The sequence below is a fragment of the Pinus tabuliformis genome, chromosome 2_2 (assembly GCF_031772625.1).
Source record: "Pinus tabuliformis cultivar Carrire ecotype Pingquan chromosome 2_2, CPIR1, whole genome shotgun sequence".
Classification (NCBI taxonomy): domain Eukaryota; kingdom Viridiplantae; phylum Streptophyta; class Pinopsida; order Pinales; family Pinaceae; genus Pinus; species Pinus tabuliformis.
In genome coordinates, this window is record NC_142300.1 from 316462869 (window position 1) to 316474175 (window position 11307).

General features: G+C 34.4%; 1 protein-coding gene across 2 annotated transcripts; it reads left to right on the forward strand.

Annotated features, from left to right (window-relative positions):
* Positions 1–250: 250 nt before the first annotated feature.
* On the forward strand, positions 251–2484 carry LOC149192562 (LOB domain-containing protein 1-like). Of its 2 annotated transcripts, XM_089406407.1 has the most exons (3): positions 251–406; positions 519–695; positions 1631–2484. In XM_089406407.1, the coding sequence occupies exons 2-3, from the start codon at positions 519–521 to the stop codon at positions 2003–2005; spliced, it is 552 nt and encodes a 183-aa protein (XP_089262533.1). In that variant the 5' UTR covers positions 251–406; the 3' UTR covers positions 2006–2484. The 2 variants fall into 2 exon arrangements, with proteins under 2 accessions (XP_089262533.1, XP_089262532.1); XM_089406406.1 differs by lacking the exon at positions 251–406 and having other exon boundaries at positions 513–695.
* Positions 2485–11307: the final 8823 nt, after the last annotated feature.

The window sequence follows — 11307 nt, forward strand, 5'->3', positions numbered from 1 at the left end:
TCCCGATCTTCTGGGCGGAATAAAGATACGGTTTACCTAGACGAGGCGACGGAAGGATACATTCTTCCTAAAGTTCGGCGGCGGCGGCGAATAGGGTCAGAAAGGTTAGTAAACAAACCAGCACCGGGTACTCATCCATTGGCCTGCCTGTCATTTTCTGTCTACATAAACATTGAAAACTTTGCGCGAAATAACGGTCAATTTAGACGCGTTGGTAGGTGAACTCATATTTCCTGGGAGAATACGCAAGCCCCGCTGCTTGCACGTCTATTAAACGCCTCTCATGGCTTCCCCACTATCTTCATCCCTCAATTTCACATTTCAATTGCCAGTGAAGGAGGATATTACAATAGACATTGAAGTTTATTTCCAGCGCTGTATGTGAAGGAGCCTACAGATTTACAAGGTCAGCAGCAATTAATTATAGGCCTGTTTAATACTGTCTCCTGATATTTCTGGTCGTTTAGTTTATTGAATATTCATGGTATTGATATCTCATAAAGATATTTATGATGCAGATGAGTGAGGGCAATCAGAGGACAAAAGTGGCAACCCCCTGTGCTGCTTGCAGGACACTGAGAAGGCGGTGTGGAGACAAGTGTGTGCTGGCTCCTTACTTCCCACCAAATGATCCTCACAAGTTTGCTACTGTGCACAGAGTATTTGGAGCTAGCAATATCATCAGGATTCTTCAGGTTTGTGATTTTGAGCATCTGTAATTAATTCTCCCTCATCATAATGATAGCCAAGACAGCCATTTTCTTTTATGTTAGAGTATATAATTCATACTGGTGGGATGTGATTATATTTAATTGTGAGTATTAGTTAGAGTTTGTTTTTAAAAGCATGTTATTTGAGACTTAGTTGGATGTGAGAGCTTATCACCAATTAAATGCCTCTTAAATTGGTGTAACGTTGGGGTTTTGATGCTTCCTAGATGCTTCTCTCTAAGTAAAAGATTGGAAGATTGTGTTTAAGATAGTTAGTCTGTTTTAAAACATATAAAAAATATCTGTTTATTTATATTTATTTATAAATATATTGTGTCTGTAATTAATTCTCCTTCATCATAATGATATCTATTTTTTATGATAGTTTATGTTAGAGTATATAATTTTTATGTGGTCAATGTTATTATATTTAATTGTTGAGATTATTAGTTAGAGTTTTAGTTTTTATGAGTCTGTTTTTAGTTTGTAAGAGGTTGTTGAGGTTTAATTGGATGCCAGAGATTTTTCCTAAATAAATGTTTCATGAATGGGTGGGATGTTAAGATTATTAGTTAGTGGGATGTTAAGATTATTAGTTAGAGTTTTAGTTTTTACTAGTTTTTCTAGTTCGTAAGTTTTAGTTGAAGTTTAATTGGATGTAAGAGATTCTCTCCAACTAAATATTTCTTAAAAAAATGCTAAATTGAAATTATGATGCTTCTTGCTTCTCTCTGACTAAAAAATTGTATAGCTAATCTAATTTCTCTGCTTTTAGAAACAACATTTGTATATTTTTATATATACTGTTATTTGATTAATAGGATGCTCAGCACAATTTGATGTCTAATAAATTCTGTTCTCCCACATCTTAACATATTATAACCATCTTGCTAATATTACCATTACTCTGTTTATTTCAGGATGTTGATAAGGAGCACAGAGATGACGCAGTGAGTAGTATGGTATATGAAGCAGGGGCGAGAGTGCGGGACCCCATCTATGGTTGTGCAGGGGCCGTTTGCCAGCTGCAGCAGCAGGTCTGCGATTTGCAATCTCAATTGGCCATTGCTCAGGCACAGATCCTCAATTTGCATTGCCAGCAGGCAAATCTCATGGCTTCTTTCACACCCAATAATTCTAGCTTTGGCAAAGGAGGAGAACCAGCTGATTATGACTATGATGAGCCCCTGGGGTCTTCCTGGACGGACAGCCCAGCATCCCAAGTAACAGATGGAGAGAAGGATATTAATGCCTTGTTGCAGGAGATGTTTACGTGGAGCCATAATGGAAAATAATATTTCCATGCTTAATAGGGATAACGTTAGCTCCATATTACAGTCACATGTACAATAAGGGGGCATTACAAGGTTTGAACAGGAGCAACAGTTGGGATCGGTGAAGCCCCATGGCTGAGTGTACCTCCATGGTCCTCGCAGAGCACTCTAGCCACCCATTTTCCCCTCCTACACGGGAAAGTACTTAAAGTCCTTAATAATCTGTAGGGTAACCATAAGAATATCGACATGATGTATCTATTGAGGGAATTCGATGTAGATCAGTGTTATGTACTTACGGGAAATTCGCATTGGAATGTTGGAAGTGAGAGATTTTATGTCTGGAACTTTGTGCATTTAATAAAGTTCTGGGCATAAATTCGTCACTTCAATATTTTCTATAGATTTGAAGTCTAGTAAAATGCCTTGACCAGAGCTAATGCTTTGGATCCTTACACGTTATTAAATTATGGAACTTTGAGAATAATTTACATGTGTCAGTTGTCTTTCAATTTTTATAATTATTCTGAGCAAGGAATGGTTCTTCTCAATTATGAGCCTGTTTAAAATTAATTTTCGAATTCATCTGCTTCCTTACAGAGGCTCTTCGAGCCATGGCTAGCTCTCAGAGAATTTCAATTCTCTTCGAGCCAGAGAAATACAATGGGGAAGGAAGCCTTCCCTCTTAAACCCCCTTGCTTTTAGCTCTCAAAAAATTTCATTTTCTTCGAGCAGGATGGAAAGAGAATAAGGAAGGAAGGGAGCTTCCTTCCCCTTCAACCCCCTTCCTTACAGAGGCTCTTCGAGCCATGAGAAAGTGGGGAAAGAAGCCTTCCCCTTAAACCCCTTTCTTTTAGCTCTCAGAGAATTTCATTCTCTTCGAGCTGGTTCTCTTTTTTGGAAGCAAAAAAAGATGATGTGTTTATGGTACCCACAAAGACTTTTCTTTGTAGAATATGGTTATTTTTTCTGTCCTTTGGTTGTTTGTCATCGATTAAATAATATCATTTGAAGAAAATCTTGTAAGAGTAGAATAGACGCCCCTAATAACCTTATAAATTTTCCAAAGAAAAAAGAAATGGGAAGCCGACGTCTCCCAAGTCCAGTGAAAAATACAGTAGAATTTTATTTCCATGGCGATTTGGTAGAAACTGTTCCGTGCCGTGTTTTTCAACGTTACGCTCTTCTGTCACTCTCAGTTTGTGTTGTGTTCGTGATCGCATTTATTAAAAAGATTACCTCAATTACCTACCTAATTTATAACACATGTCACGATTCCAATCTTGAATCAATATTTTAAGTTTTAATTTTCAATTAAGTTTTTTATAAATATTATTTTAATTATAATTATTAATTGATATAGTGTGCAGGGTGATTTAAGTAAATGTGAGTAGAAAATTAAGAGATTCAAGATTCAAATCTTCCACATTGTAATGATGCATATGAAAAATATATTATCCAATAACATTAAATTTAATTAATAATAATAATATATACATTAAAAATTAAAAAAATGTTAATATCAACAAAATATATATTCCATATTAACAAAAAAAGCATAATTTTATAACAATAACAATAAATATAAAGAGAGATAAAGTAATTGATGGTGAAATTTTTTTAATTTGTTTAGATGCTTTTTACTTTTAGTAGGAAGGATGTCTATAATTTCTTATGTCCTCAATATGTACTTTACAAGTGACATCTAAACTAATATTGATAGTATAGCCCACAATGAAGGAGATGTGAAATTCTTTCCATGGGCAACATAGAGTTGACATATATGAGTATCTATGTTTACTAATATTTGAATATCAATTTCATATAGGTAGGAAAGAGAAATAAAAAGTATTTTAATATTAAGCTTAAATAAAATATTTCAGTACCTATATTATATAAAATAATTTTATATCAACTTGATATCTAGAAGGAGAAAAAGATTTAAAGTAAATTAATAGAGATCAACCTTAACCCATATCGATCAAGCTCAAAGAGAGGTCAAAATTATGGAGGTGCAAACTCTTCTTTAGGTTTTGTAGGGTAAAAGAGGTTTACACCTCAAAAGATTTTATCCTTTTTAGTGCTTAATAAATCTTGGATTAAGATGGATCTATGCTCATAATTATAAATCCAGTTAAATTTAGTTGGTATAAGAGCAAAGTGGATAGTTTTGTAAATTTGAAAATTTGAAAATACAAATTAAATATATTAGTAGATTATCAAGCTAATGATTTATATTAAATGAATAATTTAAAATTGTTTTAGTTTTATATACCTATAAAATAAATATGATTTATTATTTTTTTAGATTTAAAATATTTTAAGAAATTGGTAGGCATGTCAATAATAAAAAAAAATTGGTCTTGTTTTAAGCCATTATGTGGACATTATTTTTATACATAAGATTTTAAGCCATTATGTGGACATTATTTTTATACATAAGATCTATTAAACATGTTTGGAGAGTTTAAAGTTGCTTGGATAGTGAATTGATTTTGACCATGAATTTGGTTCTTAGAGGGGGTCACCGCCTCCTCAAAAATTTGAGGTGGCTATTTATCATGCGTTAGTTTTTGTGATGGGAAGTTTGTGAAACCTTAACTTTGATGCCCTTATATTTTTCCTAGGCGTCCAACATGCACCCAATTTGCTTGGATCTATAGGTGGTGTAATATTATGATTCATTTCATCTTGTCAGTCTGTCCAATCCGAGATTACATGACTTTGGGCTACATCATTCACTAAAAGTCTAATTCAATCGACATTGGTTATGATTTACCACTTAAACATGTGTGCACAACAATACAACCACCTACAATCATACATAGGGAAATATGGGACAAAAGTAATCTTGTATAATGTCACACAACCCAACTATCCTAACACCCAATACAATTTTACGAAGTGTTACAAGTTCAGAGCTCTAGGCTCGTAGAAATATAACATAGGTACATTAAGCATGCATGACTCGTACACGTTCACAAACCATCTAGACAATCCAACGATCGTCGTGCAAATATCATTCTTTCATCATGTTGTTGCAACTCTTGTTTTGTGCTAACCCTTGGTTGAGTGACTTGTGTGGTTGCTTCTTGACAAAGGCAATTTATCACCTCAACATTCTCAGTTTCTTCATGCACCCTTCCTTTTCTAAACTCCCAAAAAAGTGTGTCAACATGTGGCTATACCTCATGTTTCTCAGATTGTCTCAGCTAAAGAAAATTTTAACGATGGAAAATTATCTTGAATTTTAAAAACATTGGCGAATCTCACTAGCCCCTAATAAGAAAACTATAAAATGTTTATTGATGTATTTGTAAAAGTATCCAAATTTATAATGATTCTATATATACTCTCTATATAATATTAGCTATTTTTAAGGTCATATAATTTTATATTTTAAAATTTGGGCGAATCATTTTGATAAAAAAATGGAAATTGGCTAATCTTTTTTTTTTGGAAAAATCATGGAAAATTAGCCCACCTACGAATATTAGCCCCTAAAATTTTCCATGGCCGACTCTCAGCTCATGCCCCTTAGACCAATAGTGCAAAAGTTTGTTCACCTTTCAACTGCATCTATCCTCAAATTTATGTGTATAAATATTTTCAGTTCAATCTATGTATTGCGTTGACCCAATGGCATGACTCTCTAACGCACCCTTCATGTAGCCCAATAGAACATCCTAGGGCGCACCCAAACAACATCACTCGAGTAACAAAATTATTCCAAATACTATGCCCCTATGCTAGTTTAGCTAGGGCACCAACTCCATGTGACTTCCCTTCAGTTACCTCTATGTCCTTCAAAGATTTGCATGAATTTCCTTAGTTCATACACTCTTGCCTCAAATCGAGTTAAGTCTTCACTATATATTGCACACTACCTTGTATGCCTTGCATTGAATGCAATCTAATTCTTTAGTACATTCCATGTTAGAATTTATATGCAACCATCCTCCTCCACGAAGTTTTGCATTATACAATGTTAGAATGAGCCAATGCCTCAACCATGTGTGCATGCCCATTTCTTTTGTACATCTAACCTCTCTAATTCACACATGTTTATTCCTTCATGAGCCATCCTTTGTGATGTTCATTTCACATGACTTGCCAACTCATCTGATGTGCAAGCAACCTTGATCGTGAAGTGTCATGCATATTAATTTGTGTTCCCAAGTCCCCTTCGTGTGTTTTATCATTCACGAAATCGAACCCGCCCAGTATAATATCAACTTTCCCATTTCATTGCTAGGCATGCTCATCTCGCCATAGATTGCTCATGTGATTGATCAACTAAGTGTCTTACAACCTCCTCCACCCATAATCATTTCCATCCCAATAACCTCCAAAAAAATAAAATATATTGTCTCCAACTTTACTTGAATTAGTGCCCTATCCTCCATCAAAAACCCCAAATTTATTGTCTCCAACGTTGCTTGAATTAGTACCCTATCCTCCATCAAAAACACAAACTTTTATTTCACTAAAACCTCATATTTCTATAAGTGAAAACCTATATTTGTCAAGACTAAACCCAAATTTTCCTTGAAACTATCTTTAAGTGTTGAATTTCCATGAGTTATGTTCCTCCCATACAACAACTATCTCCCACGTTTTGAACAAATTGGGTGATCAAGCCAACTTCACACCCAATCCGTGAGTGTGCAATTCTCCATCTCTAATATAGTTGTTTCTTTCCATGTCAATCACACTACTCAACGTCACACATAAAAATTGTTTTGAACTAGAGCTATCTTTGGGATAGGCGAAGCCCCATGGCTGAGTGTACACCCATGGTCCTCGGAGAGCAGCCTAGCCACCCATTTCCCCTCCTCCACTGGAAAGTACTCAAAGTCCTTAATAATCTATAGGGTAACCATAAGAATATTGACGTGAGGTATCTATGGAGGGAATTAGATGTAGGTCAGTTTTATGTACTTTTGGGAAATTCTCATTGGAATGTTGAGGATCAGATTTATGTCAGGAACTTTGTCACTTCAATAGTGTATTAAAATGCCTTGACGCTTTGCCAAAATACATAAAACTAATTATATAAATTTTCTTTGACTCACAACGTGGCTACTATTAACCCACATGACCAGAGCTAATGCTTCAATTTGCATGTGTCAATTATCTTTCAATCTGTCTTTAATTATATATTGTGAGCACATGATGGTTCTTGCCCATTATGAATCTGTTTAAAATTAATTTGCAAGTTCATTCGCCTCATGCGTTGAATATTAGTGCGTTTATGGTACCCACAAAGAGAAGTCTTTGTAGATTTTGCTTTTCTTCCTTTTCTTTCCTGTCCTTTGATGGTTGGTCATAGAAGAATTTTCTTGTGTCACATTTGAAATGGAAATTAAGAATTAAATAGACGCCTCTCATAAGCTCAGAGGTCCAGTCAAAAGTACAGTACAATTTGTTTTCCATGGCTGTTTCGTAGAAACTGTTCCATGCCGTGTTTTTCAACGTCTGTCACTATCAGACTATGCTGGACTCGTGATAGCATTTACTAAAAAAAGATTAATACCTGCCTAATTTACAACACATGTCACGATTCCAATCTAGAAGCAATATTATTAAGATAAATAATGCAATTATTTTTTATTATAATTCTAAATTGATATAGTTATTATTTTAATTATGGTTTTCTGTGAGAGATATTGTGCGTAACATCAAACCAAATCTGAGTTGATAGGTTTTTCCACCTAGGTGAAAAAAAAACATCAAACCAAATCAAATCACATCAAATTAAATTATATATATATATATATTAAAAAATGTTAATAATTTTTTTTTTTAATATTTGTTATAAATAAAATATTGTTATATGTTCATACTAAATAACATAATTTTACAACAAAATATATAAAGTTTTATAATAAAATATATAAAGAAAGATAAAATAATTGATAGTGAAAATTTTCTAATTTTTTTAAATGGTTTTTATTTACTTTCAGTACCACACGTGCTTTTGATTTTTAATTTGTATTTTACAATTGACATCTAACATAATATTGTTTATAGTACAACCCACAATGAAGGAGATGTGAAATTCCTTCCATGTTCAATAGAGAGTTGACATATGAACATTTATGTTTACTAATATTTTAATATCAACTTTATATAGGTAGGAAAGATAAATAAAAGATATTTTAATATTGATCATAAATAAAATATTCCTCCACCATCTAAAATTTTCTCACCTGTATGAACTCATGATTTAAAATTGTTTTGGTTTTACTCTGGATGAGAAATGAGCTCTGCTAGGGTTTCGAGCAAATCCTGAAGCATTGACAACACTAGATCTACATTGTCTGCAACCATCATTTTCGTATTGGAGGGCTCTGACAGGGGGAAATGAGCACCCCTGCTAGGGGGGGAGAGATCCCCTCCTATCGAAGTGTGGCAACATGTCAAACCGGGGGAAAAAAGGAATGTTGCATGGCCATGGAGTCGGCCCTAATGAGGGACCTGTAATGGGAGACTAATGTCAAGCACGAATATGTGGGCAATGCCTCCCACGTGCCACCAAGAAACCCATATTTGTGATACCCTCTAACAAACTGGAGAACTACCACAAGTACATGAAGGATCATGCCCTGATCTGTAAATTTATTGGGATCTGGCCATTAGAAAAGGATTTGATCAAGTGGATCCAACTAAAATGGCAACCCAAAGGCCATATAGATCTAAAGCTTGGAACTCGAGGGTTTTCTACAGTAATATTCGCTAGCCTGGAGGACAAGGAGAAGGTTTTTGAAAATGGACCATACTTTTACTATAATGCAGGGATTTTTATGAGATACTGGGAGGAATGTTAAAATCCAAATTAGGAACAGTTTATGGCCATCCCCGTCTCGGTTCGCCTCTTCACTCTACCAGTAGATTTCTGGGATCCTGAAATCTTGGAAGGGATATGCAACTCCATTGGAATATTCATGAAAGTAGTTGAATCGACCCGTCATGGGAGATACACTTCGTATGCCCGCATTTGTGTTTACATGAATATCGCTTAATCCCTCCCTGAATTTGTGGATCTGGAATACCGAGACGAGTTCCGGTAGTAGCCACTGGATTACCAGCACATCCCTTTTCGCTGTCTTCACTGCCATGACTATGACCATTTTTATAAGGCCTGCCCATTGAATCAAATAGAACCAGAAGTTGGGTCTCATCCCAAAGAGCCAACTCCACTGTAAGAGGATAATGAGGGTTTTCAAGAGCTCTCACATAAGAAGAAGAATGTGAAACAATCCCAAATGCATTTGGCAGGAAAGCAATGAAATCCAAAGAATCAAAATCGTTTTGGGGTTCTATGGGATATGGGGGAAAGTTGCAAAGTTGCAAAGTTGCAAATCAACCGAAAAAATTGGCATGAGGGAGAGAACCAATCAAAACAAATTCACAATAAATAGAATACTTCTATTTTCACAATAAATAACATAATTTTACAACAAAATATATATAGAGAGATAAAGTAATTGATGGTGAAAATTTTCTCCAGATGTGTATAATTCCTTATGTCCTTAATATGTACTTTACAAGTGACATCTAAAACAATATTGATAGTATAGCCCACAATGAAAGAGATGTGAAATTCCTTCCATGCTCAACATAGAGTTGACATAGCTGAATAACTATATTTACTAATATTTCAATATCAACTTCATATAGGTAGGAAAGAAAAATAAAATTATTTTAATGTTGACAATAAATAAAATATTTCAGTTCCTATATTATATAAAATAATTTTATATAGACTTGATATCTAGAAAGAGAAAAAGATTTAAAGTAAATCAATAGAGATCAATCTTAACCCAGATCTGTCATGTTCAAAGAGACATCAAAATTATGGAGGTGAAAACTCTTTATGTTTTGTAGGGTAAAAGAGGTCTATACCTCAGAAGATTTGATATTTTTTAGTGCTTAATAAATCTAGGGTTAAGATGGATCTATGCTCATAATTATAAATTTAGTTAAATTTAGTTGGAATAAGAACACGCTCAATGGTTTTGTAATTTTGAAATTGGAAATTAAATATCATTAATACATCATTAAGCTAATAATTTATATTTAATGAATGATTTAAAATTGTTTTCATTTTATATACATATAAAAAAATACGGTTTATTATTTATTTAGCTTTATTTATTTTTAAGAAATTGGTAGGAATGTAAATATTATAAAAAATAAAAAATGATCTTGTTTTAAGCTATTATGTGGACATTATTTTTATACACAAATATATTAAACATGTTTTGAGAGTTTAACGTTGCTTGGATAGTGATTTGGCTTTGGTTATGAATTTGGATTTTAGAGGGCGTCACTCCCTCCAAATTTTGAGGTGGATATTTTTCATGCAATAATTTTTGTGATGGAAAGTTTGTGAAACCTTAATTTCATGCCCTTATATTTTTACTAGGCGTCAAACTTGACTGGTACACCCAAGTCACTTGGCTCTATAGGTCTTGCAATATTGTGAATCATTTCATCTTGTCAATTTTTCGAATCCGAAACTACATGACTTTGGGCTACACCTCATTGACTCAAAGTCTAATTCAATTGACATTGGTTATGATTTGCCACATAAACATGTGTGCACAACAATAAAACCACATACAATCATACACACGGAAATATGGGGTAAAAGTAATTTTGTATAATGTCAGGCAACCCAACTAGCCTAACAGCTAATACAATTTTACAATGTCTTACAAGTTCGAAGCTCTTGGCATGTAAAAATATTACATAGGTACATTAAGTATGAATGACTCATGCAGGTTCATCAACCATCTAGACAATCCATGGATCATCATGCAAATCTCACTCTTTCATCATGTTGTTGCACTCTTGGTTTGTGCTAACCCTTGGTTGAGAGGCTTGCGTGGTTGCTTCTTGACAAAGGCATTTTATCACCTCAAAATTCCCACTTTCTCCATGCACCCTTCCTTTTCTAAACTCCCAAAAACGTGTGTCAACATGTGGCTCTACCTCAGACTTCTCAGATTATCTAAGCTCGTGCCCCTTAGTCCAATAGTGCAAAAGTTTGTTCGCCTTTCAACCACATCTATCCTCAAATTTATGTGTATAAATATTTTCAACTCAATCTATGCATTGCGTTCACCCAATGGCATGACTCTCTAACACACCCTTCATGTAGCCTAATAGAACATCCTAGGGCGCACCCAACCAACATCACCCCATTAGCAAAACTATTCCAAATACTATGCCCCTATGCTAGTTTAGCCAGGGCACCAATTCCATGTGACTTCCCTTCAGTTACCTCTACGCCCTTCAAAGATTTGCATGAATTT